The 25,827-nt window shown below is 43.5% G+C and overlaps 1 protein-coding gene across 2 annotated transcripts in view; it reads right to left on the bottom strand.

The window, feature by feature from the left end:
• Nucleotides 1-20,411, bottom strand: part of MOK (MOK protein kinase) — a 51,798-nt gene extending 31,387 nt beyond the window's left edge. For both annotated transcript variants that reach the window (XM_032839590.1, XM_032839591.1), the window contains exon 1: nucleotides 20,224-20,411. In XM_032839590.1, coding sequence (XP_032695481.1) covers nucleotides 20,224-20,230 — 7 coding nt within the window. In that variant the 5' untranslated portion in view covers nucleotides 20,231-20,411. The remainder of the gene's footprint in view (nucleotides 1-20,223) is intronic.
• Between the last annotated feature and the right edge of the window lie 5,416 nt (nucleotides 20,412-25,827).

The following is a 25,827-nucleotide window of genomic DNA, read 5'->3' as shown; positions in this document are numbered from 1 at the left end:
AGCTTTGCTTGACCTTCAAAAAAAAAAAAAGACAGTATTTTTTTTCTAGAAGTAATAATGTTTCTTAGAAATATGTATAAAAATGAAAAAATTTCTCTACTAGAAAGAAATACTGAAGTACTGCCAGGTGAAATGATAAGGTGTGTGAGATTTGCTTTAAAATGCTCCTGTGGGGGCGCCTGGGTGGCTCAGTGGGTTAAAGCCTCTGCCTTTGGCTCAGGTCATGATCCCAGAGTCCTGGGATCGAGCCCGGCATTGGGCTCTCTGCGCGGCAGGGAGCCTGCTTCCTCCTCTCTTTCTGCCTGCCTCTCTGCCTACTTGTGATCTCTGTCTGTCAAATAAATAAATAAATAAATAATCTTTTAATAAATAATAAAATGCTCCTGTACGTTCCCACTGGCCACTGCTGAATGTGTACGCGGGGACAGTCACTTGGAGGGCAGTCTGACATACCCGTTCCATCTGTAAGACATTCATACCCTCTGACACAGCAATTCCAAGTGGAGAACTTATCCTGTAAGAAACACTTGCTCAAGTAGGTATGACACGAGGATGTTAGTTCAACATTTTATTCATAGGGAAAAACTGATGCTCCCCCCCTGTGTACTAGATAAATTATGTACGGTTTATCCATATAATGGAATATATTGAATATATTTTAAACAATGACCCAGAGTAGGGGTGCCTGGGTGGCTCAGTCCATCAAATGTCAGACTCTTGGTTTTGGCTTGGGTCGTGATCTCAGGGTGGTGGAATGGAGCCCCATGTCAAGCTACTTGAGAATTTCTTTCCCTCTGTCCTCCCCCTGCCCTCTCCATCTCTATCTTTCTCTTTCTCTCAAAAAAAAAATTGACACAATATTATTCCCTTTAAGATAATACACTTAGTGCTCTCTCTGAGGGGTAAGGTTACCAGTGTCTCCTCACCTAAGTTAGATATTTTCCATAATGACAGCACCATTTTATTAAAAAGCAACAACAAAAACTATAGACTCCAGGGAAAAAGTGGCAGGGGTAAGAACAGCAAAATCATCACTGTAGAAACTAGGTAATGGTACACAGGAGGGCTCACTCTATTATTTTCTCTATCTCTGGCATGCTTGAAGCTGTCCATAATAAAAAGTCAGAATAACAAAATAAAAGCAGAGGAAAAGGCAGTCGCTGCGGCAGCCACAGCGCGCACCAAGACAGCAGGCAGAAAAAAGGAAAAACCAAACCTCCCCCATGCGACCCCCGCCCCATACAAGCTCATGCCTCTCTGACCAGCCAGGAGAGAAATGAGCCCCCGGGAAACTTAGCAGATAGAGATGATGGAAAAGCTACCAGGAAAGACTCTCGATGGGGAGCACCCACATAGGACTTGACATGAGCATGAAAAACACCTCTCTTGTGAAAGCCCCGGAAACTCGGGGTTTTATGTATCCATTACAGCACCTGGGGAGCATTACCCTAATATACCTGATATATAAATATCATGTCATAAAACAGAAGCAATGAGAGACTTTTGAGAATTTGTATTTATAAGATTTCACAGAAAAGTCATCTTTGGGGGCGCCTGGCTGGCTCGGTCGGTGGAGCCTACAACCCTCAATCTCAGCTCAGGTCTTGATATCAGGGTCATGAGTTCAAGCCCCACATTGGGCTCCACACTGGGCATGGAGTTCACTTCAAAAAAAAAAAAATCATCTTGTCATTCAATATTCAGTGACTTTAGTTACAAAAATTCAGCCTGTGCCTAATTTTTCAGAACAAACTTCTCCCTGTCTGAGATTTTACTTACTTATAAGTTACTAAATTAGCCAGCTCCTGTTTCATGAGAACTGGTGGAAGACACAGCGTCTTGCGTCAGAGACGAAAAACCTTATGACTCACGGTAGAGCCGAAGTCTCATGGTGGTGACACGATGGGCCCAGATGACACGTGTACATGCAACTGACTGCTTTACCGGAGAGGAACCCAGGGCCAGTGGCCCAGCCCTTCTTGGGCAAGCAGCTCAGAGATGGATAAGCTCTGCCATCTGGCATACTCAGCGAGAACTTGCAGGGAAGCTCAGGGCACAGAGCAAAGTCCTTCCCCCAACAGCTCATTACAGGGTTAATACACACGGCAGCCACTTTTACTGAGACCGTACGTGGTACGGTATTGTTCTTGCCTGTAAGTATTCCTATATATGTCATATTGACTTCACTGCTACCTTTCAATCTTCCTCAAAATAACAATTTCAGTGCACATTTTCAAATATCTTGGCTTCAGGCCACATGAGATGAGAAAATCCTATTTGTAATTACATATTTGTAGAAATTGGAAAAAATGCTTCTCCCCAAGAACAGCATCTCCCCATGTTATTACCATTCAAAATGCTACACACCGCCATAATGGCTACCGCAGGAGGAAATAAGGACCTGTGACTGCTGTGCATTTGGGAGACATTCAGCAACTCGTGCAGGGGAAGACTGAAGAAACAATTGTTTAAGTTGCTCACAAAAATTTATTTTCCAAAGAGGACTTCTAAGGAAGGAGATAAAAAGCACTGAGAGTACCCTAAAAAGATAGGCCCTCGTCCTAACCCCTGGCACCTGTGACTGTTACCTTATTTGGAAGGTCTCTGCAGGTATAATTAAGTGAAGGATCTTGAAATGAGAACATTCTGGATTATCCAAGTGATCCAATGGCAAGTCCTTATAAGAGACACAGAGAAAGAGCAGAATGGTGGTTGCCAGGGCCTGGGGAATTGTGATTCAGCAGGTATGGAGTTTTAGTCATGCTGGGTAAAAAAAGTTTTAGAAGTTTATTGTACAATAACGTGCACCCTTAGCAATACTATACACTTAAAGGTTTATTAAGCAGGTAGAACTCATGTCATTGTTTTTCACAACAATAAAAAGAGGGAGAGAGATACACACATAGAAGAGGAGGCCATGTGAAGACAGACGCAGAGCGCCAGAAGCCTCTGGAAGCTGGAACGGGGGAGGAAGGACCTGAGGGAGCACAGTCAAGCTGACACCTTGATTTCAGACTTCTGGCCTCCAGAAGTGGGAGAGAATACATTTCTGTTGTATTAAGTCCCCAAACTTGTGGTAATTTGTTGCAGCAGCCCCAAGATACGAACAGACTGTAACCAGTATTTTTTTAATCTAAGGAAAACTTTTTTTTCCATTAAAGGTAAATATTTCCTAAGTTTAACAACAGCAGCACTCGCTCTGAAAAGACTGATCTGCTTGACTACATAAACACATAAAACTCTAGCACCTGAAAAAACACTATAAAAAAATGGCTAAGTCAACTATGAAAATGCTGTACAAAGGACTGTTTATAGCAGATACAAGGAATATGGTAGCTCTGTAGCTTCTGACAAGGAAGAACCTTTTCAGATATATTATTAAACAAAAAAGACAAATTAAGGTACAGCATCTCACCTATGTTAACATTTGTTAAAAAAAAAAAAAAGAAAAGTATACCCACAGTATCCAGCAGAATGGCCCCCCAACAGTGTCCAGGTCCCTGGAAATTATGAATATTAGGCAACATGGCAAGAGGGAATTAAGACGGCAGAAGGAAATGTTAAGGTTGCCAATGAGCTGACCTTAAAATAAGAAAATGATCCTAAACTTAGCAGGTAGGCCTTGTAGTGACAAGGTCCTTACAAGCAGCAGGAGACGGCAGAGCGGACAGAGTCAGACTAGATGTGGAAGGGCTATAAGTCTAGGAACGCATGTGGCCTCTAGAAGCTAGAAAAGGCCCAGAAACAGACTCTCCTCCAGAGTCTCCAGAAGGCACACAGCCCTGCCAACAACTTGATTTTAGCCCAGTGAGACCCCTTTCAGACTTCTGACCTCTAGAACTCTAATACAATAAATTTGTGTTTTTTTAAGCCATTGACTTTGAGACAATTTATTACAGCAGCATAAAAAACTAAAACCCACAGACACACGTATGCTCATTTACACACAGAAGGAACTGGAAGGAACATAAGAAAGCGCCAACAGTGCTCACCTCAGGGGAGGAAATCTAGACGGCTGGGGACAGGAGCTGAAAGGAGACCCACTTTTCACCATATAAGCATCCATGCTCTTTTAAAGTTATACTTTGTACTTGTATTGTTTTTTCAAAGAAATAATCAATTGAAAACAATTTAGGGATAATGTGATGTTTTTCTCATGGTTACTCTAAGGAAAATGGATTATGAAATTAAAAACTAAGCATTTTGTTTAAGATCATCTTAAAGCAAATGGCAATCCATGAAATAAAAATAATTTATGAGAAAATTTAAAATAACAAAATGTAAGATACCACTTCACACCCACTAGAACAGCTAGAATCAAAAAGTAAGCTAACAAATGTTGGCAAGGATGTGAAGAAGGGGAACTCGGGCCCATGGCTGGTGGGAGTGGAAAATGGTGTGGCCACCGTGCAAAACTGTTCAGCAATTCTTCATGATGTTAAACAAGTTACTCTGTGACCCACCAATTCTACTTCTAAGTATATACTCAAGAGAAATGGTCATTTACATCCAAACAATAACCCGTACACAAATGCTCACAGAAGCATTATTCCTAGCAGCCGAAGGAGAAGCAACCTAAATGTCCACCAGCTAATGAACCGATCAACAAAACATGGTCTATCCACAAAGGGAAGTATTATGCAGCCATAGAAGGAATGACATCCTGACACAAGCTACATCATGGATGAACCTTAAAAACATTATAAGAGAAGCCAGACACAAAAAGCTATTTATATGGAATGGTCTGAAGAGGCAAATCCATATGCACAGGGGGTAGATTAGGGGTTCCTGGGTTGAAGGGTGGCGAGGAATGGGGAGTGACTGCTAATGGGGACGGATGCCTCCTGGGGACAATGAAAACGCTGTAATAGAATCACACGATGGCTGTTGCACAACTCAGTAAAAATACCTAAAATCATTGAATTGTACATTTCAAATGGGTGAACTTTATAGCATGTAAATTATATCTCAATAAAGATATTCAAACAGACAAATTTCTGGCATGGAAAGTCAGAACACTGGTTACCCTTGGGAGGTGGTGTCACTGGAACGGACCCAAGGGGACTTCTGATCTTGGAGCAGGTAACATGGGCGTGTTCACTTTATATATAAGTGGACCCACAGTTAAACCTGTGCTGTTCAAAGGTCACCTTGGTCCTGCCATTATATTACACCAAGACAGAAACAAACAACCAGAAAAACAAGGCAAGCTTCGGGCAACAGGGTATTATTATTTTAAGACTATTCCCTTAGGAGTCGTGATCCCAGGGTCCTGGGGTCGAGCCCCAAGGCGGGCTCCCTAACTCAGTGAGGAGTCTGCTTCTCCCCTCCCTCTGCTTCTCCCCACCCCTCCCTGCTCGTGTTCTCTGTCTCTGTCCTCTAGACTTTGCCACATGAACCTTTTTCCTTTCTTCATCTTGCTGTATGTCCTCTCACTGTAGTAAATCATAGCTCTGAGTAAAACTAGATCCTGAGTCCTGTGAGTCATCCTAGCAAATCACAGAAACTAGGGGGTCTTGGGAACCCTCTTCCCCAACTCTATTTACGCACACTTCAGCGTAAATGAGTCAAACATCCTGGAGGTACGACCACCTCCTGTGGACGTCAAGCAAGATTTATTCGGCATCTGCTATGCACCAGGCACGGTGCCACGCACTGTGGACACAGAGATCAGGTAAGACATAACCCTCACCTGGAAGACTTACAGTATGTTCCTCATGTCCCTAATGTTGGCTCCTTTTCTTCAATAAAAGAGAGGGAGGGCCACACACTTGTATGTAGATAATATTAAGGTCAGATTAGGGACGCCTGGTGGTGCAGTCAAGCATCCGACTCTTGATTTTGGCTCAGCATCCGACTCTTGATTTTGGCTCAGCTTGTGATCTCAGGTTCGTGGGATTGAGCCCCACATCGGGCTCTGCACTTAGCGTGGAGTTTGCTTCAGATTCTCTCTCCCTGTCCCCCTCCTGCTCATGTGCTCTCTAAAATAAAATCTTTAAACAATAAAAAATAAAGGTCAAACTAGTAAGCGCCCGTGTATATTCTTGAGCATGGGGTGCTTTAGATTCTAATTTGCTGGGACCCACCGAGTGGGCCTTAAAACAGATGTCTTTCCCTCATTCTATAGGCACCAGCTCCTCTGTTACAGAAGGGCTCACGTTCCACTTCGCACTTCTCGCAGGAAGGCCTAAACCCCTTAAAGGGGTAGGTCTACAATCTGTTCTCTTTGTGCCCTGTGCACTCAACAAATGAATCTGAGAAAATGCCTGGTCATGTGCCTTACTCTAATATTCCTATAGTCCCCCGGACACACAGGGTGGGAGGAACACCACTGACAAGGGAATCACAAAATTATTACTATTGACCAGCGGGCAACCAATCCTTTTCTATTCATCTCCATCATTACGCTGAGTAACCCCAGGGCGCCTGGGTGACACACTTGCTAAGCATCAGATTCGTGGTTTCAGCTCAGGTCCTGATTTCAGGGTTGTGGGATCCAGCCTCAGGCGAGGCTCTGCACTCAGCAGAGTCCGCTGAAGTTTCTTTCTTCCTCTCCCTCTGCCTCTCACATCTCCCCACCCCACCCACGCATGTGTGCATCCTCACATTCAAAACAAACGAATCTTTAAATATTGGGTATCTCCAATCACATTGAGAGGGACCTCTTGTCTCTTAGATACTTCCTTTCCCAAGTCAGACCATCCATATAAATGCAACAGTGAGATGAAAAGGATGAGGAGGATAAAGTGGCCAGAAGACTCCTTCAATTACCTTCTAGAAGTTTTATAGTCCTTCAATAAGCTGTATTTTAGGATATGTTTTTCCCAATCACATGCCAAGAAAGGATGCATAAGGTAAATTCAGCCTTACCAACAGGCAGATCCCCGGAAACATAAAAAACAAACAAAACCAAGTTAGGTGATCATAGCTACCATTGCTGTGCTGTTACCATATGTCAAGCACCATTCTTTTTTCATTCTCACAATCCCTGTTTTTAAATTTCTTTTCAGTATTCCAGAATTCACTGTTTATGCACCACACCCAGTGCTCCATGTAATACATGGCCTCCACAATACCCACCACCAGGCTCACACAACCCCTAACCCCCTGCCCTCCAAAACCCTTAGTTTGTTTCTCACAGTCCGCAGTCTCTCATGGTTCGTCTCCCCCTCCGATTTACCCCAACTCCCTCCTCCTCTCCATCTCCCCATGTCCTCCATGTTATTCCTTATGCTCCACAAGTAAGTGAAACCATATGATAATTGACTCTCTCTGCTTGACTCATTTCACTCTGCATAATCTCCTCCAGTCCCGTCCATGTTGATACAAAAGTTGGGGATTCATCCTTTCTGATGGAGGCATAATACTCCATGGTATATATGGACCCACAGCTTCCTTATCCATTTGTCCGCTGAAGGGCATCTCGGTTCTTTCCACAGTTTGGCTATTGTGGCCATTGCTGCTATGAACATTCAGGTACAGATGGCCCTTCTCTTCACTACGTCTATATCTTTGGGGTAAATATCCAGTAGTGCAATTACAGGGTCATAGGGAAGCTCTATTTTTAATTTCTTTTTTTTTAATATTTTATTTATTTATTTGAGAGAGAGAGAGCATGAGCGAGGAGAAGGTCAGAGGGAGAAGCAGACTCCCCGTGGAGCTGGGAGCCTGATGCGGAACTCGATCCCGGGACTCCAGGATCATGACCTGAGCTGAAGGCAGTCGCTTAACCAACTGAGCCACCCAGGCGTCCCTATTTTTAATTTCTTAAGAAGTCTCCACACTGTTTTCCAAAGTGGCTGCACCAAGTTGCATTCCCACCAACAGTATAAGAGGGTTCCCCTTTCTCCACATCCTCTCCAACACAAGCACCATTTTTAAAAATAAACTTTTAACCTTAGAATAGTCTTAGATTTACAGAAAAATCCACAGATAATATAAAAATTCCCACATACCTCATATCCAGTCTCACCTACTATTTTTTTAAAAGATTTTATTTATTTATTTGACAGAGAGAGAGATATCACAAGTCGACAGAGAGGTAGGCAGAGAGAGAGAGGGAGAAGCAGGCTCCCTTCCGAGCAGAGAGCCCAATGCAGGGCTTGATCCCAGGACCCTGAGATCATGACCTGAGCTGAAGGCAGAGGCTTAACCCACTGAGCGACCCAGGTGCCCCTCACCTACTATTAACAGCTTACATTTGTCATAATTAATGAACCCATATTGATACATTATTTCTTTTAAATATTTTATTTTTTAAGCAATCTCTACACCCAACGTTGAACTCAAACTTACAACCCCGAGATCAAGAGTCGCACCCTTTATCGACTGAGATAGCCAGGGGTCCTCGACACATTCTTATTAACTAAAGTTCATGCTTTATTTGGATTACTTAGTTTTTACCCAATATTCTCTTCTGTCCCAGAATCCCATCTAGGACACTGCTTTACAGCTAGTCATCCTACATCCTTAGTCCCCTCATGGCTGCGACAGTTCCTCAGACCTTCCTTGGTTTGTGACATCGACAGTTTTGAAGTCAATGGTCGGGTATTTTCCAAGATCTCTTTGTACTGGAATCTGTCATCATCTTCATCATTAGACTCAGGTTATGGGTTTGGGGAAGACCAGAGTACTGTGGTACCATATTGGCACATCATATGGAGGGCCCATGTCATCAGCGTGGCTTGTCACCATTGACGTTGACCTCAATCACCAGGCTGAGGTCTTGTCAGGTTTCTCCCCTGTAAAATGACTTTTTCCCTCCCCTCTTCTATACTCTTTGGGAAAATTTACCACACATATTCTGCACTTTGAGTGGGAAATAATATTCCTGTGAGGATAGAGCATCCATTTAAATTATTTGGAATTCTTTTTTTTTTTTTTTTTACATTTTATTTATTCATTTGACACAGAGAGATCACAGGTAGGCAGAGAGGCAGGCAGAGAGAGAGGGGGAAGCAGGCTCCCCGCCGGGCAGAGAAACTGATGAGGGGCTCGATCCCAGGACCCTGAGATCATGACCTGAGCCAAAGGCAGAGGCTTAACCCATGAGCCACCCAGGCGCCCCTTTGGAATTCTTCTATATATATATATAAACTTCTCTACATGAGAAGTTTACCTATTCTAATTAATCATTTATATTATATGAACCCATAGATATTTATTTTATACTTTGGAATTATCCAATACTATTTTATTTTGTTGCTTAAATTGTTCCAGGTTTGGCCACGGGGAGCTCATTCACAATTGTTCCTGTGTCCCTCTGACATGCCCCATCAGTAAAGGGTTTGTTTTTGAGTATTTTCTTACTTCCTGGTACTACAAAATCCTGTGTATTTCCTGTCTCATTCTGAGGATCAGCCATTTCTCCAAGATGCCTTTTACAGGAGAATGGTGTTTATTAAACACCAAGCTCTGAGTACTAGGAGTCAGGCACCATTTTACACTTAATCATTTCAACAATCCCACGCAACAGGGTACCCCATCAGCCCTATCTTACAAATGAGGTTAAGCAGCCTGCCCAAGGTCACATCAATAAACAGCAGGGCAGGGCTTTAAAAGAAGGCAGTCTGACTCCAAAAGCCATTTCCTGACTACACTACCACTGCTGTCCCCCAGGAGCAGAACACTGCCAAGAGGATGCGGATGAAGTCACACTGACGCACTTATAGGAGCATTGACCTTGGCAACAGATCCTTTTCAAAAGCTAACAAGGTCCCGAAAGGCAGAATTTGGGAACCCTGCTGCCAACGATATAGGGACACATCCTTTGGGGTGAGGAAGAGTGAAAACACAAACTCCAGTTGCTGATGGCTTACCCCTCATAATCAATGACCAGAGTACTGCTTGGTCTCTCCTTATCTGGTAACTTTCAGACTTCTGGTACAGCCAGTCCATCCGGCGAGCTGGTCACTCAGTATTCCCTGATGTCGCCTACGCTGAGCTGTAACTTCGTGCCTTTTACAACCTGAGAGGGTGGTTTAACCAAGTGGGAACAACCAGCTCTTAAAACTTGTTAAAGCACCTCCACTAGAATGGCTAAAATTAAAACACTGAAAATGCCAAGTGTTAGTGAAGATGTGGACTCAGCAGATCTCTCATACGTGCATAATGGGGACAGAAAATGGTATAGGCACTTTAGAAACCAATCTGGAGGTTTCTTATAAAGCAAAGTATCCACTTACCGTACAAGCCAGCAATTCCCCTCCTAGGAATCTACCCTAGAGAAATGAAAACATAAATCTATGCAAAGACTTGGACGTGAGAGCGTTCCTAGCAGTGTTACCAACAACAGCCAAAAATGGAAAAAACCCACAAGTCCACTAACTGACAAATGTATAAACAAACTCGGGTATACTCATACAGTGGAATGCCACTCAGCAATAAAATGACCGAACTACTGACACAGGCCACTATATGCACAAACCTCAGAAGCATCAGGCTAGATCGAAGAGGCCAGATTCCAACGACCATGCACATTTACAGATACACTGATGTCACTTCAGTTTCATGAAACTCTTGAAAAGGCAACATTTTGGCAATAGGAAGATACCAACGATCCATGGAGCCGGGAGCAGGGGCAGGAGACTGACTGCAAAGGGGCCCAAGGGAACTCTGGGTGGGTGGATAGAAAGAAGCACTCTCTGTCTTGACTGTGGAGGGGAGACACTACTGTCTACATTTGCCAAAAATTCTCAGACTGTACACTTAAAATCGGTGAATTTTATTCTGTGCAAATTATACCTCAACAAAGTTGTTAAAATCAGGAGACTTGACATTTAAAAATTCAAGTCAGATCCTTACTCCACCATACACTTAAATATTAGTTAATATTGGTAAAAGGTTGAACGTAAAAGTCAAATTCAAAGAAAATGTACTTTATTTACCAGCCCCTTGGACAGGGAAGGTCTTTTCACACAGAAGTTCAACATAATCATGAAGAAGGAACATCTAGAGGTGAGCCTTGCCACACGTTTTAACATGTTTATATCAAAAACTTAACAAAATGTAAAAAAAACAAAACAAAACAAAACAAAAAAACCCCAAACTTAACAAAATGTAAAGGCAAACTATGACCTGAGGAAATATTTGCAACAAATATGAGGATAGCTAATATATTTAACTACAAAGACCACTTACAAATAAATAAGTAAAATACTAGAATCTCTCAAAGAAAGTGGACAAAAGGGTACAAGACAATTCACTTAAGAGATAAAAATAGCCAGTAGGGAAAACTACTGGCACTTAAAGGAATACAGAAGGAACAGCCTTTTTTTTGTTTAATCTATCGAATTGGTAAAGGTCTGCAACAAGTGTATTCCACCAAGGAACAAGGTTGTGGTGTGGCACTGGCCATGTGACACGGACAGCTAATGGGGAAATGAAATGTGCACAAGCAAGACCACTGAGAATATCCACTGCCTTCCCTGGTGATGATGGGCTTCCTAGGGAAAGGGCATAAGGTAGACTCACTTTCTGATTAATGGCTCCATATTGTGTAAATATTCTCCAGCAAACATGAATTACTTGTTTAAGCAGGAAAAAGATATTAGAAAGAAAAAAGGCCACATCCTTTAGCTCAGCAATTACACTTCTAGGTTTCTATCCCAACGATACCAACAGAGACACAAATGAACACAGTGATGTTCATCACGGTACCGTAATGGCAAGAATGCTAAAAGCTTAAATACCTAACATCAAGGAATGATCTAATAATAGTTTCAACCACAAGCTGAAATACTATGAAGCCATTAAAAATGATTCTTTCAGGGATGCCTGGGTGGCTCAGTTGGTTAAGCCGCTGCCTTCGGCTCAGGTCATGATCCCAGGGTCCTGGGATCGAGTCCCGCATCGGGCTCCTTGCTCAGTGGGGAGCCTGCTTCTCTCTCTGCCTCTGCCTCTGCCTGCAGCTCTGCCTGTGTTCTCCCGCTCGCTCTCTCTCTCTCTCTCTCTCTGACAAATAAATAAATAAATAAAATCTTAAAAAAAAAAAATGATTCTTTCAGGGCGCCTGGCTCAGTGCGTTAAGCCTCTGCCTTCAGCTCGTGTCATGATCCCAGGGTCCTGGGATCAAGCCCTGCTTCGGGCTCTCTGCTCAGCAGGGAGCCTTCTTCCCCCCTGCACCCCCCACTCTGCCTGCCTTTCTGCCTACTTGTGATCTCTGTCTGTCAAATAAATAAATAAAATCTTTAAAAAAATGATTCTTTCAAATAATATTTAATGATATAGGAAAATGTTCACCTATAATTTAAGTGAGAAAAAGATGGTAACAATCACACAAATACACATACATGCAAGAAAGGGAATGGGTAAAAATACCTAAAATACTTTCTTTTTTAAAAGATTTATTGACTTATTTTAAAGCAAGAGCACAAGCGGGAGGGGCAGAGGGAGAGGGGGAGAGAAACAAGCGGACCCCACACTGAGTGCAGAGCCTGACATAGGGCTCAGTCTCAGAACCCTGAGATCATGACCTGAGCTAAAACAAGGGTCGGACACTTAACTGACTGAGCTACCCAGGTGCCCCCATAAAATATTTTTTAAAGATTTATTTATTTATTTGAGAGGGAGAGAGAATGAGCACACGGGGGTGAGGGAGGGGCAGAGGGAGAGAGAGAATCTCAAGCAGGCTCCTCACTAAGCATAGAGCCTGATGTGGGGCTCGATCTCACGATCCTGAGATCATGACAAGCAGAAATCAAGAGTTGGACACTTAATGGACTGAGTCACCCAGGAGCTCAAAATATGTAAAATACCTTAAAGTATCTATGTCTGGGTGGGATTAGCAATGACTTTAGTCCTCCTCATTATTCTTTTCTATATTTTTCAATGTTCACAATGAATAAACATTACCTTAAATGTGTGTGGGTATGGGCGTTATCAAGAGCTTTAAGAAATCAGTTAACATGTGGGCTAATCACCAACAGAAACATGAGCTCAAAATGAACTGACTAGATACTATAACAGCAGTTTAAAGGGAGACAGACATAAGTTCATAGGAGGGATGAAAGGCAGTTACTGAAAGCTGGGCTATGGACTGAGGAATTCAGTTTGAGAAGAGAAGAGAAATTTTATTTTATTTTTTTAAAGAATTTTTATTTATTTATTTGACAGAGAGAGAGAGAGCACAAGTAGACAGAGTAGCAGGCAGAGGGAGAGCGAGAAGCAGGCTCCCCACTGAGCCAGGAGCCAAATGTGGGACTCGATCCCAGGACCCCAGGAACATGACCTAAGCCAAAGGCAGATGCTTAATCAACTGAGCCACCCAGGTGCCTGGAGAAGAGAAATTTTACACAATACACCCTAATTTGTGTTTCATCACAGACAGGCAGACTTACTTAAAAAACAACCAAAACCACACCAGTCAACCATACACTTCGAAGTGGTTTAAGTAGAAACTCCCCATGTGTGTCAGCATCCCTGGCCGGCTCCAGACCATCATAACCAGCAAGTGATCAACCCAGCTGGGGCTCTGGAAATGGCCATGGTGGATAAAGGAGCACTTATTTCCCTAACGACTCTTTCAATAGACAGAAGGGCTGGGTATAAAATAAGAATGAAAGTTAGGGGAGAGAAAAAGAGAAACACCCTTATGAAAAAACACCTAGGAAAATAACTTCCTATTCTCTCCAACAAGATCTGGCATATTTTGACACGCCTTTAAAGTCAGATGAGGAACGTTAAGAATTACACTAAGCACAACACACAGCTAAGAAGGGTACAGAACTGTGCTAGTGAAAAACAAAACAAAACAAAAATCCTGCCCTACATTACGGGGAATAGACAAAATAAACAGTCACCCCCCCCAAAAAAAAACCCCAAACCCACCCAGACTCAAGGACAAACAGGAGTTAAATAATATAGCTGTATGAAAGGGTAGAAAGAGGAAGGTAAACAAGACTCTTTGCATTACTTAATGTTCTATTCATTTTTAATAAACCAAGTCTTCTTCAAGTGGAATTTAAGCCTTATTTAATGCATGAAAATGGGGGCCAAATTCACTTTTTGTGAAAAGGAACACTTGTAATGTCCAAATCCAAACATTTGTATTTGAGGACTGCTTCTAAAGATCTTAACCAAAGGCGTCGTGTCTTTGCTCAGGTCATGGATGGAGCCCCAGCTCAGCAGGAAACCTGCCTCTCCCTCTGCCCCTCCCCCTGCTTGTGCTCTCTCTCTCTTTCTCTCTCTCTCCCTGCCTTCCCCCAAATAAATAAATTAAATCATTTTTTAAAAAGATCTTAATCGGGGCGCCTGGGTGGCTCAGTGGGTTAAAGCCTCTGCCTTCGGCTCGGGTCATGATCCTAGAGTCCTGGGATCGAGCCCCGCATGGGGCTCCCTGCTCGGCGGGGAGCCTGCTTCCCCTTCTCTCTCTGCCTGCCTCTCTGCCTACTTGTGATCTCTGTCAAATAAATAAATAAAATCTTAAAAAAAAAAAAAGATCTTAATCTAGGCAGGTGATAGGCATAAGCTATGATAGGCATAAGCTACTTCACCAGTGGAGGAATGAAAAGAATTGGGGGAGGTTAATTACGGAGGACACTCTCAACCAGAGTTAGGAGGAAGAGGATTCAGGCTCTAATCTCAATTCTCTTTGAGAAACTAAATAATTCAAGCCAAATTACTAAAACAAGGTTGGGGGCACCTGGGTGGCTCGGGTGGTTAAGTGTCTGCCTTGGGTTCAGGTCATGTTCCCGGGGTCCTGGGGTCAAGCCCCACACCTGGCTCCTTGCTCAGTGGAGAGCCCGCTTCTCTCTCTCCCTCTGCCTGCTACTGTGCCTGCTTGTGCTCTCTCTCTCTCTCTCTCTCTCATTATCTCCCTCTCTGTCAAACAAATAAAATCTTAAAAAAATAAATAAAACAAGGTCAAGAACCTTCGATGAAGATGGCTGTACCCAATTAATTACTTGATGTAGGGAGGAAAATTATGACCTGAATTACCAAACATCATGAAAACACAAAAGGACATAGAGTTATTCATAACTCACAAAAATTTTTCATTTAAATTACACACTTTAATGAAGTAAATCCACTGCTAGGAATGTTAACCCCTGATAAACGTGAAGAATAACTAAAAAAAAAAATCTATGTTCGAACACCTTTATTGAAGAATCATCCCAGCAAGTTATAGTGCAACATATTTAATAGAATCCCATACAGTTTGGGGAATCTGTTTATGGGACAAATACATATTCATGCATAGACACACACACACACACACACACCACACACCTATGTATATATATATATATATGTACACACACAGAATGTGCTCAGGAAATTTATGGGAGTACACATAAGAAAATGTATCTATTTAAAAAGATTTTATTTGAGAGAGAGAGAGAGCCAGAGCACACAGTGGGGATCAGGGGGAGAAGGAGAGGGAAAGGGAGAGAGAAGATCTCAAGCAGATTCCCCACGGACTGCAGAGTCTGATCTGGGCCTCAGTCTCACAACCCAGCGATCGTGACCCTAGCCGAAACTGAGAGTCAGACGCTTAACTGACTGAGCCACCCAGGCACCCCACATCTGAGAAAATGTTAACCAGGATTGGCCCTGTCAAGTAGGGGAGGGTTCTGAGACCCACTTAAAACCTTTCACTGTTTCAATTTATCACAAAGCCAGTATTACTTTTACTTAATTTTGTTTTAATATAAAGAGAAAAAGTTGCTAGTTGATGCATCTATTTATAAAAACCAAAGGTGAGATGCACACTAGGGAGAGAGAATAAAACAAGATTATTTGCAGTACCTTGCGACTCTGAGTCTATAAAAATGCATTTATGAGAGACACAAAGTTTAAACCTCTGCAGTGACAACACATAATTTAAAAAATTCTCTGTGATATAATTGGAAACTGTGATGCCTTCAGAATGTGTAGGACTTTTTCTCTTTTTATAGGTATGTTTTGAGTAATCCATTAAAAAGTTCAGACAGTAAAAAAGTTGGCACTCCCACTAGGTTAGGTAAGGGTAGATTTTTTTCAAAGCAGGGATCTGTCATTCTTTCCCCTTTTATACCCCCACCTTCCATCCACTGGGATAGCAAATAATAATTCACTTATAATTTACCACTTAACCAGACGCTAGGCTATGAGTTTTACACAGTTGCTCATTTAATCTTTGACACACTCCTATAAAATAGGTATTATTATGCCTGTTCCTTTTTTTTTTTTTTTTGAGAGGGAGAGGGAGAGAGAGGATCTTAAGCAGGCTCCGTTACACACAGTGCGGAGTCTGAGATGGGGCTCCATCCGACGACTCTGAGACTGTGACCTGAGCCAAAATCAAGAGTTGGACACTTAACCGACTGAGCCACCCAAGTGCCCTGGAAGATTTTACTTTCGCAAGAGGGTAGCTGCTAGATATCCCAGCCCACACACTCATCTTAGTATGGTCTTTGCCACTCCTCCATCAAGAGGTGGGATCTACATTCTCTATCCTCCAATCTGGGGGATGTGGAAAAGACATTGACATTTCTGACACGAGATCAGAGAAGGTAACACTGCTTCCATCTCCCACCTTGGAATGCTGATCCTCAGAACCCAACTGCCACCCTGGAAGGAAGGACAAGCCATGAGGAAACAGTAGTGTTCTGGCTGACAGTCCAGGCCACGGTCCTAGTGGGTAGCCAGCATCAATCGCCAGACATGTGAGTGAGAAAGTTTTTGGATTTTTTTATTGACGGGAGACAGGGAGAGAGGGAACACAAGCAAGGGGAGTAGGATAGGGAGAAGCAGGCTTCCCACTGAGCAGGGAGCCCGATGCGGGGCTCTATCCCAGGACCCTGAATTCATGACCTGAGCTAAAGGCAGACACTTAACCAATGGAGCCACCCAGGCGCCCAAGAAACTTTTGGGAGGACTCCAGCCCAGCCAGAATCTGACTGCGAGTGTATGAGAGACTCCAAGTGAAGCCTGCCTAGTTGAGTCCAGGCTACCCACAGAACCATGAGAGAGATTAAGATGCTATTTTAAGCCACTACGTTGGGGGTGATTTGTTGGGAAATAATAAATAACTAGAATAATGAAGAAAACCAGTTTAAGAAAGGTCAGTATCCTGCAGGAGACTGCCATGTCTGCCTGGCTTTAAAGCCCATGCTCTCAACAGCTTCCCTGAGTTTCTCCCTCCTCCCTACAACTGCCTATGAGGCAAAACAAAAAGGAGAAGGGGATCAATGATCAATACATTCCTAAACACTTGGGCAATTTCTAGAAAATAAAGTAGAAGATACACCTAGAAAACCTTAAGATAAAGAACAGCATGATAACCTGATATTCCTGCCCCCAGTCTTTGACCCTAAGCTAGGAGTCCATTTTCCCCATTACTTGCTTTTTCTATTCATTCTATTTCCACAGCTCTGTCTCTGTGACCTCCTGTTCCGGAATATTTTCTCCACTGTTAAATATTTGCTAACCATTTAACTGATCAGGACTCACACCTGGGTGACAATAGGTCCCCCCCCCACAATTCTCGGACTGGATTTTAGGGTAGAAGGCAGAATAAAGATGTAACACTAAACCAACTAATTGAAAACTACCCTATATATATATATATATATACATATATATATATATTTTTATATATATATATGTACATATATATATGTTTTTATATATATATGTACATATATATATAAAAAACAATACCCAAAGGTTTAAAGGATACAAATAAAATGCAAGTACTTATATAAAATATTTGTTTATAATATGTATTGTACTTTGTTATAGTATACAACATGCAGTGCAAACATTAGTGTTTAAAAGGGGGATAGAGCCCCTGGCTGGCTCAGTCAGCAGAGCACAGGACTCTTGATCTCGGGATTCTGAGTTTGAGTCCTTCGTTGGGTGTGGAGATTACTTAAAAGGAAAAATCTTTAAAAAATAAACAAATAGGGGCAGCTGGGTGGCTCAGTCATTAAGCGTTTGCCTTAGGCTCAGGTCATGATCCCAGTGTCCTGGGACTGAATCAAGTCCCACATGGGGCTCCCTACTCAGGGGAGAGTTTGCTTCTCCCTCTCCCACTCCCCCTGCTTGTATTCCCTCTCTCGCCGTCTCTCTGTCAAATAAATAAATAAATTCTTTAAAAAAATAAACATGGACGCCTGGGTGGCTCAGTTGGTTAAGTGGCTGCCTTCGGCTCGGGTCATGATCCCAACATCCTGGGATGGAGTCCCACATCAGGCTCCTTGCTCAGCGGGGAGGGAGCCTGCTTCTCCCTCTGCCTCTGCCTGCCACTCTGTCTGCCTGTGCTCACTCTCTCTGACAAATAAATAAATAAAATTTTAAAAATAAATAAATAAATAAAAATAAAAGGGAGGTAAATACACATTTACATATGCTTCTATGTAAATATATAGATACACATTTATATATACAAACATATAAACGTAAAAGAAATCGTAAGAGTGGTTGCCTCTAGGAAAGGAGCAGCAAAGGTTTTGAGGCAAAGGTGAATAAATGGAATGATCAAATGATCAAACCTAACTTAAACAATCAGGCTGACATCAGACTCTAGATGGGACACACTGATAGGCACCCAACACCCTCTCTGACATAGTCTTGATCAACATATTTAAGCTAATCATAAGGAAACAATCAGACAAATCCAAATCGAAAGATACACAGCCTGAATTCTTTAAAATGGTCAAGAAAGACACATAAGGCAGGACACTGTGCCAGATTAAAGGAGACCAAAGAGATATGACAACAAAATGCAATTTGTGATTTTTGATTGGATTCTGGAAAAATAAAAACACCTGTAATGGATATTACTGGGATAACTGGGAAAATTTGAAACATAGGCTGCATTTTGGATAACGATGCTATCCCAACACATTATTCGTACTGTGATGATGCAGGAGAACGTCCTTGATTTTAGCAGATACTTGCTGAAAGCGGTGAAAGACACTGGTGTCCACTACTAACTCTCAAAAATTAGGCGGAAGTAAATACTGTAAGTGATTTAGAGAGCACAAGTGAGCAAGCACACAAACAAAAGCCAAAACGTGCATCTAAGTGAAAAGTTTATAAACATTCAATGAATCCTTCTTGCAACTTTCATGTAGACTCAAAAATTTTCAAAATAGGGGCGCCTGGGTGGCTCAGCGGTTAAAGCCTCTGCCTTCGGCTCAGGTCCTGATCTCAGGGTCCTAGAATCAAGTCCCGCATCCAGCACTTTGCTCAGCAGGGAGCCTGCCTCCTCCTCCTGTCTCTCTCTGCCTGCCTCTCTGCCTACTTGTGATCTGTCAAAAAAAAAAAAAAATAATAATCTTTAAAAATTTTTTTCAAAATAAAGAGCCAGGAAGGAAAAAAGGAACACAGTAAAAAAAAAAAAAAAAATGTGTATACAAATCCACACTACAAGTAAAAGTGTAAAGCCTTTTGTAAGCCTGTATTCTAACTACAGCTTTGGGTGCATTAGTGAAAAAGATAAACATGTAAACAATATCTACCAAAAGAAAATAAGAATGTCTTGTAAAGGGCGAATGAGATGAATTAACTATTTTAAATATCTTTGTTTCACAATTTATGCCACAATCAATCACCAACTGACACTCAGCATACAAGGCAAATTTTACATTGTAACTGTATCTAATAAAATTTCATCTTTCCACGGGGGGTAGGGAGCCCATTCTAGTTGGTTGCATTTGAATTGCCCAATAGTCCACAAATCCAAGTATAGGTAAATTTTATACCTGTCACACATTTTCTAGGACGACGATCTCCTTTCCCAACTTCCCAGCAACACTCACTTCACCAAAAGGTTGTCTCAAAATCCCTATAAAAATAGTTCCCATAAAAACACAGTGTTTTACTAGTTCCCATAAGCACGGCTTGATCCAAAAAACAAAACAGCCTAGCTTTCCTCTCAGCTGTTCCCTGAACCGACGTCAGGAAAAAGCAGGAAGCCGCACTCACTGCCGAGTGTCGAAGAATCTCAGTTTCAATCCAGCGTTTTAAAACAACAACAACAACAACAAAACCCTCAAACTTGTAACATAACCTTGCACTAAAGTATGCGGGGGTGGGGGGCGAGGAGAGGGACTCGGGAGGACGCTGGAAACCCCAGCGCCCCCACATCCACCCCGAACCCCGTGGAGCACCATCTTCGACCGCCCAGGGAGGCTGGGGGTCCCCACACGCGGCGGCCCCCCAACCCCGACCCTCCAAGTGGCCGCACAGGCGTGACGGGGCCCGGCCCCTCCAGTCCCTCCTGGCCCCGCTCACTCTTCATCCTGGATACGGAAGCCGACGACAAACCCTTGCCGACACCAGACGGAGAAGAAAGGGCCGGAAAGGACGGCCCCCTGCTTCCACTCCTCTGAAGCAGGGTCCGGACCTAGGACCTCCGCGCTGGCCCCCGACAGAAAGCGTTAGGATACGGCCGACATGTTGTATCCCTGTCACCCTAGCAACCGTCAGGTCCCGGACGCCTCGAGGCTGCCGCCCGCGCGTGCGCAAGACGCTACGGCCGCATCCGTCGGCCCTACGCGTACGCGTGCGCAGTGCGACCCGCCTCCTCGGTCTGGTTGCTGAGCAACCTCCCCAGCTGCTTTTCGTGACAGCTCCCGGCCTTTGAGGAGTGCAGGCCACCCTCCGGAATCGCTATCCCCATCCTGCGTGCGAATTTAGCCATTTGAGACCTAATGCCAGAACGACAGTGGAGCTTTAACTAGGCTGGGGACGCACTAGGTTACTGTCAGTCGATACCCGCTCGTGTGCATGTCTTTGAGCACACGCGTGACTGTTTCTGTTGGAACCGGTGGATTGTAAGACACCTACAATTTAACTACGGGCTTACGTGGAATCATTCTCCAAAAACTCTGTGCCAACACACAGAGGATCTACACATGAATTTCCTTGCCCCTAACACTTGCCTGGACATAGGATATCTACTAAGATTCGGGGAAAGATCAAAACATGACAACGTGCAATTTTTAATTCCTTCATGCTTCTCAGTCCCTCTCTCTTGTCCCTCCTTGAGGACATATTCTCCTCTGAAAAGCCAGAAGCTTTCTCCTCTGTAAGCCACTGCAAGTGAGACCTGAATGCTTCCAATGGTGGCCTCAGCCTTTCTTACTTGTCCCCTACTGTCCGGATCGCATCTTGGCCAGGGACAAAACACCTGCTCAGATGCGCTCTACCCTCAACACTTCCTTCCTCCCTGTCCCCACGAGACACCTCGTGCACACCCTGCACACCCCTCCACCTTTTTCTACCCACCTCACCTCTTGCTGGTCCCAGCCCCTTCCTTCCAGCCCCAGGGTGACCAAGTCTCCACAGTCGCCTGTCATTTACAGGATAAATCCCCATTTCTCACCCCATATACAATCTCCATCCACCCGAAATCTTCTGGCCCAACCCTTTGCCCATCCCATCCTCCTCTGACGTCTTCCTGTCCAAAATCATTTTGGTTTAGAAAGTTATTTTTCCTTCCTCAAATAATGTTTTTAATATATTTAATGTACATTTAATTATTTTAATAACTATAAATTATAATTTTATAAATGTATTACTTATTTAAATTATTGTATAAATAGATATTTAATGTTTTGACTATTATGTTTAATATATAATGATACGTAAAATACAATATGATGTATTATGTTATATTATTTTATAAATTTGGTGGCTATTCTGTGTCATGGTTGCACCATTCCCTATTTAATTGCTCCCCTACTGATGGATATCCAGATTGTTTCTAATAGTTTGGTCTTTCAAACATTGCTGCAGTGATCAACCCTGTACATACATTATTTGTCCAAGTGTACCTAGAAGAGAAATTCCTAAAGTGGAGTTTCCAAGTCACAAGTATCTACTTTGACATTTTGGCTTCTTTTTGAAAATGGAGTCAAACTCATATAACATAGAATTAACCATTTTAAAGAGTGACATTTAGAACATTCGCAGTGTTGTGCAACCATGACCTCTGTCTAGTTCCAAAATAGCTCCATCACCCCAGAAGGAAGCCCTGTACCCATTAAGCAGTCTCAAAAACATGATGCTAAGGGAAAGAAGCCAGACACTAAAAGTCACATGTGTTTAAAATTATTCCATTTATTGGAAAAGTCGAGAATGGGCAAATCTGTAGAGTCAGCGAGTGGATTAGTGGATGCCATGGGCTAGGGGGTGGGGAGAAGGAGGAGTGATGGTTCCTGAGGACAGGTTTTTTGTATTTTGGTGTTTTTTTCTGGTGATGACATTGTTCTGGAATTAGATAACCCTGGTGGTTACACAACTTTGTAAGTCTACCAATGATTACCGAATTGTACATATTAAATGGTTAAGAATAATTTGTGAATTTTATCTCAAAATAAATTGAAAAAGAAAAAAACAAACAACGTTGCTGGTATTTTGTTGACGGTGCTATCTTTTTGGCTCTGAAGATCCACATGTAATCCCTGCAGACCGCTGGGATTTGATCTCTCCCTCCTTACCTCCGTGTGGTCTTTCCTCTTATTTTGGGACTCTGTCACATTTCTCTTTCTCTTGTCTCTTTCACCTGTTTCTTCTACCCACCCGTCTCTCTCCCCCACTGCGGGCAGAGGGCGTGGCGGGAGAGTCTCTGAGCACCGCTAAACGGATGAGCCGGTGAATGCCTTGGGCGGGTGAGCCCCAGGCCGTTGTTCCTGACCGCCCTGGGACGAGGAATTTCCTGCTCATTTTCACTGTGGGCAAGTTCACGGTGGCTCTTGGGAGTGAAATTGTAAAAACCAGGTTGGCCACCATCCTGCAGAGGAGCTCGAGCTCGCCGCGGGTAGTCGGGCAAGCAGGGGCTGCTGGGCGTCAGCGCTCGCCGGGTGGTCCAGCCCGTCCCCCTGGTGCGCAGCCTGCACCTCCGTACCCAGAGGCCCTGGGAGACAGGGAGGAAAAGGGCCTCCAGAAAGGAAGAGCAAAGGATACCTATGGGTGACCTTAGCAGGGGGTCTGCGAAGGCGGACTCGAGAACGATCTCGCCGAGAGCGCTGTTTCTTAAGCTTTCCCAGCACCCAGATCGCCTGCCTTCAGGCGGTTGTGATTTGGGGACCTTCGAGTGCCACGCCCGACCCCCAGCGTTTCCGCGTCTGTAATTCTGGGGCGGGGCTCGAGAATTTGCGTCCCTAAGAGGATCGGAAGTGATGCTGCGGCAGTACCAGGGACCCTATTCGGAGAACCGCTGGTCTAGATAATTCCTTCCTCTTTATTTAATTCTAAACAGACTAGGAAACGCTACTTCAAAGAGAAAAGGGACTCTCTCGCCCTCTCCTCTGCCCCTCCTCCCTGCTTGCATGCGCTCGCTCTTTCTCTCTCTCTCTCTCAGATAAATCTTCAAAAAAAAAAAAAAAAAGATGCTTGTGAATTGGAACCTCCAGCACCTTAGAGCTCCGCTCCTGAAACTGCTCCAATACTACTTAACTACAGCCGCTCAGGCTTTCTGATTCATTTTAAACAGTTCCTCAGACAGTCCATCTGGATCCTCGCGTTAACTTTTCCCTCTTTTCCAATGTCAAGAGGTTCAGCCACAAGGCCATGGTTAGCAGATAAGTGCCCTGCAGCTGAGCCTCTGGAAATAGGAAGAAGTTAGGAAGAAAAATTAGAGGTGACGAATTTCAAGCGGGTTAACTTTTAACCAGCTTGAAATTTGTCATCTCTAATTTGGTGAGCACAGGCCAACCAACCTAAAGATAGTAGAAATTGCTTTCATTTTAGAAGATAATAAACATGTCTCAAAGGACACTAAGCTCACAGGGGTATGAGATAACGAGGAGCGAGCAGAACATTAGCCATTCAAATTAACATGAAGCACCGTGGGTAACAAGCTCCGTAAATGCGATCATGGTGTACTGTGTAATGTGGGTGCAAAAATAGGTCAACTTAAAGGCGTTCAGAACAACAGATGTAAAGTTTAAGACAAGGTTTGTTAAAGGAGGATAGAATTAAAATTTAGCTGTTAAAGTGATAGACTCACACCAGGTGACCCCAGGCAAATCCTGGAAGCACTGTCTTCTCACTTCTGTGAAATGGGACTAACAATACCCACTCCAAAGGGTGTTCATGCAGATGAAATCAGATGTCTGTGACACGCTATACAATACCACTTGATTTTTGCCCAGATGCTCAGTAAATGTTGTTGACTGATCAAGAGGCATCACCCCTTGGCACCGGCTGTTAGTCACCTGCCAGGTGATTCGGCCCCAGGTGATCTGGCCAGGTGATTCCTCTCAGGAAACGAACCTTGAGTTCTGACAAGGGCGAGCCTGATTTTCAATGATTATTGAAAATAATCATAACTGACAGGTTGTAGAGGCCATGTGGCCTGTTGTGGGAGACCCAGAGAGGCCTTTGCCAAGATCACCCACTTACTATGGGCCGTCCTGGGCCCAGACCCAAATTGGCAGCTTCCAACTCCCTGTGCTTCTTCGGCTCTCTTACATCTAAAAGAGACCTTTGTAAAAGTTTTACAATTAATGTACATGCCTTAAGGAAGGACACTTTTAATTTTTTTTTAAGATTTAATTTTTGAGTTATCGCCATACCCCACATGGGGTTCAAACTCACAACCTTGAGATCAAGAGTCATGTGCTCCACTAACCAAGCTATCCAGGTGCCTCTGGAAGGACACTGCTTAAGTCTCTGGAACCAACCGATTTGTTGTAGCAAATCAGAAGCAACATCTGAAAATCCTTCTGTTTGTCTATTTTTCTTTTGTGTTTTCTAACAGCTTTGACATTGTACATATTGTACAATGAAGCATTTTATTTCTGCGCCATCCCCTCGCATTTCTTTCCTTTTCTTTCCAGAATCAATTGGCAAGAATTCAGCATCAACATTCAAAGTGTTTTGCTCTCCTTGTCTGTGGGCTCCAGGGCGCCAAGTCAAAACACAAAACGTAAAAAGAAGGTTGCAGGGTAGTTCAAGGAAATTGTTCAGGAAACAGACAGTAGACATAGGCCTGGACTGAAGAAAATGAGAGATTCACCCTCAAAGTTTGGATCTCGGAAGAATGGTGTTCCAGAAAAAGATAAAGAGGAGATTATCAAATCTCCCTCAGAAACATTCTTCCTCTGAAATGTTGCCAGAATGGAAGGGCATGTTTCTGAGTTGGAAAGTCCAACAGTACGAATTTAATACACAATGGATTTAACATTCATTAAACAAGTATGTATCGAACACCTGCTCTGTGCCAGACACTGTTCCAGGAACTTGGGACCTGTGAATGTGGGGAAGGAGGCCACAAGCGGAGTGCAGCATCCATGGGCAAGGGAATGCCAACACTGCTAGCCGACCACCAGAAGCTGGGAGGTAGACATGGAGCTGATTCTTCTTCTGAGAAGAAGTAACCAACCCTGAGGACACCTCGGTCTTGAACTTCTGGCTTCCAGAGCAGTGAGAGAATAAATTTCTCTTAAATCCTCCAGTTTGGGGCTTAAGGCAGCCCTAGGAAACGAATATAGTATATCTTGATTTTCCTACCGAAGTTTCCAATTTATAAGCAGAATAACAAGTTTTACAAGCTGAGTTTAAAGCAAATGGACCATCTAAAAAAGCCCCCCTCTGAGACATTTAAAAACCTGAACAATAACTCTGTACCACTGAATGCTGATCATGTATGAGTCTGCGTTTTCCTAAGTCAGAGAAAGGAAAGGTGGACTCGTCTGTCTTGCAAGAACTGTAGGATGGAGTGAGAACGGGCAGGAGGAGACCGGCGGAATTAGGACCGCGTTGGTGCTGGAGGAGCCCGACCCCAGGCGCACAGCCGACGCGGCGGTCTCGGGTGCCCCCTAGCGTCTGCGTTCCGTCACTGCGTCACCCCGCGGGCCCGCCTCCGCGCGGCCCAGGTCCGGAGCGCTG

This window comes from Lontra canadensis, unplaced genomic scaffold, assembly GCF_010015895.1.
Source record: "Lontra canadensis isolate GAN:19392208 unplaced genomic scaffold, GSC_riverotter_1.0 scaffold108, whole genome shotgun sequence".
NCBI classification, from domain to species: domain Eukaryota; kingdom Metazoa; phylum Chordata; class Mammalia; order Carnivora; family Mustelidae; genus Lontra; species Lontra canadensis.
The sequence above is the reverse complement of the archived record's forward strand: the minus strand, read 5'-3'. Positions and strand labels throughout refer to the sequence as shown.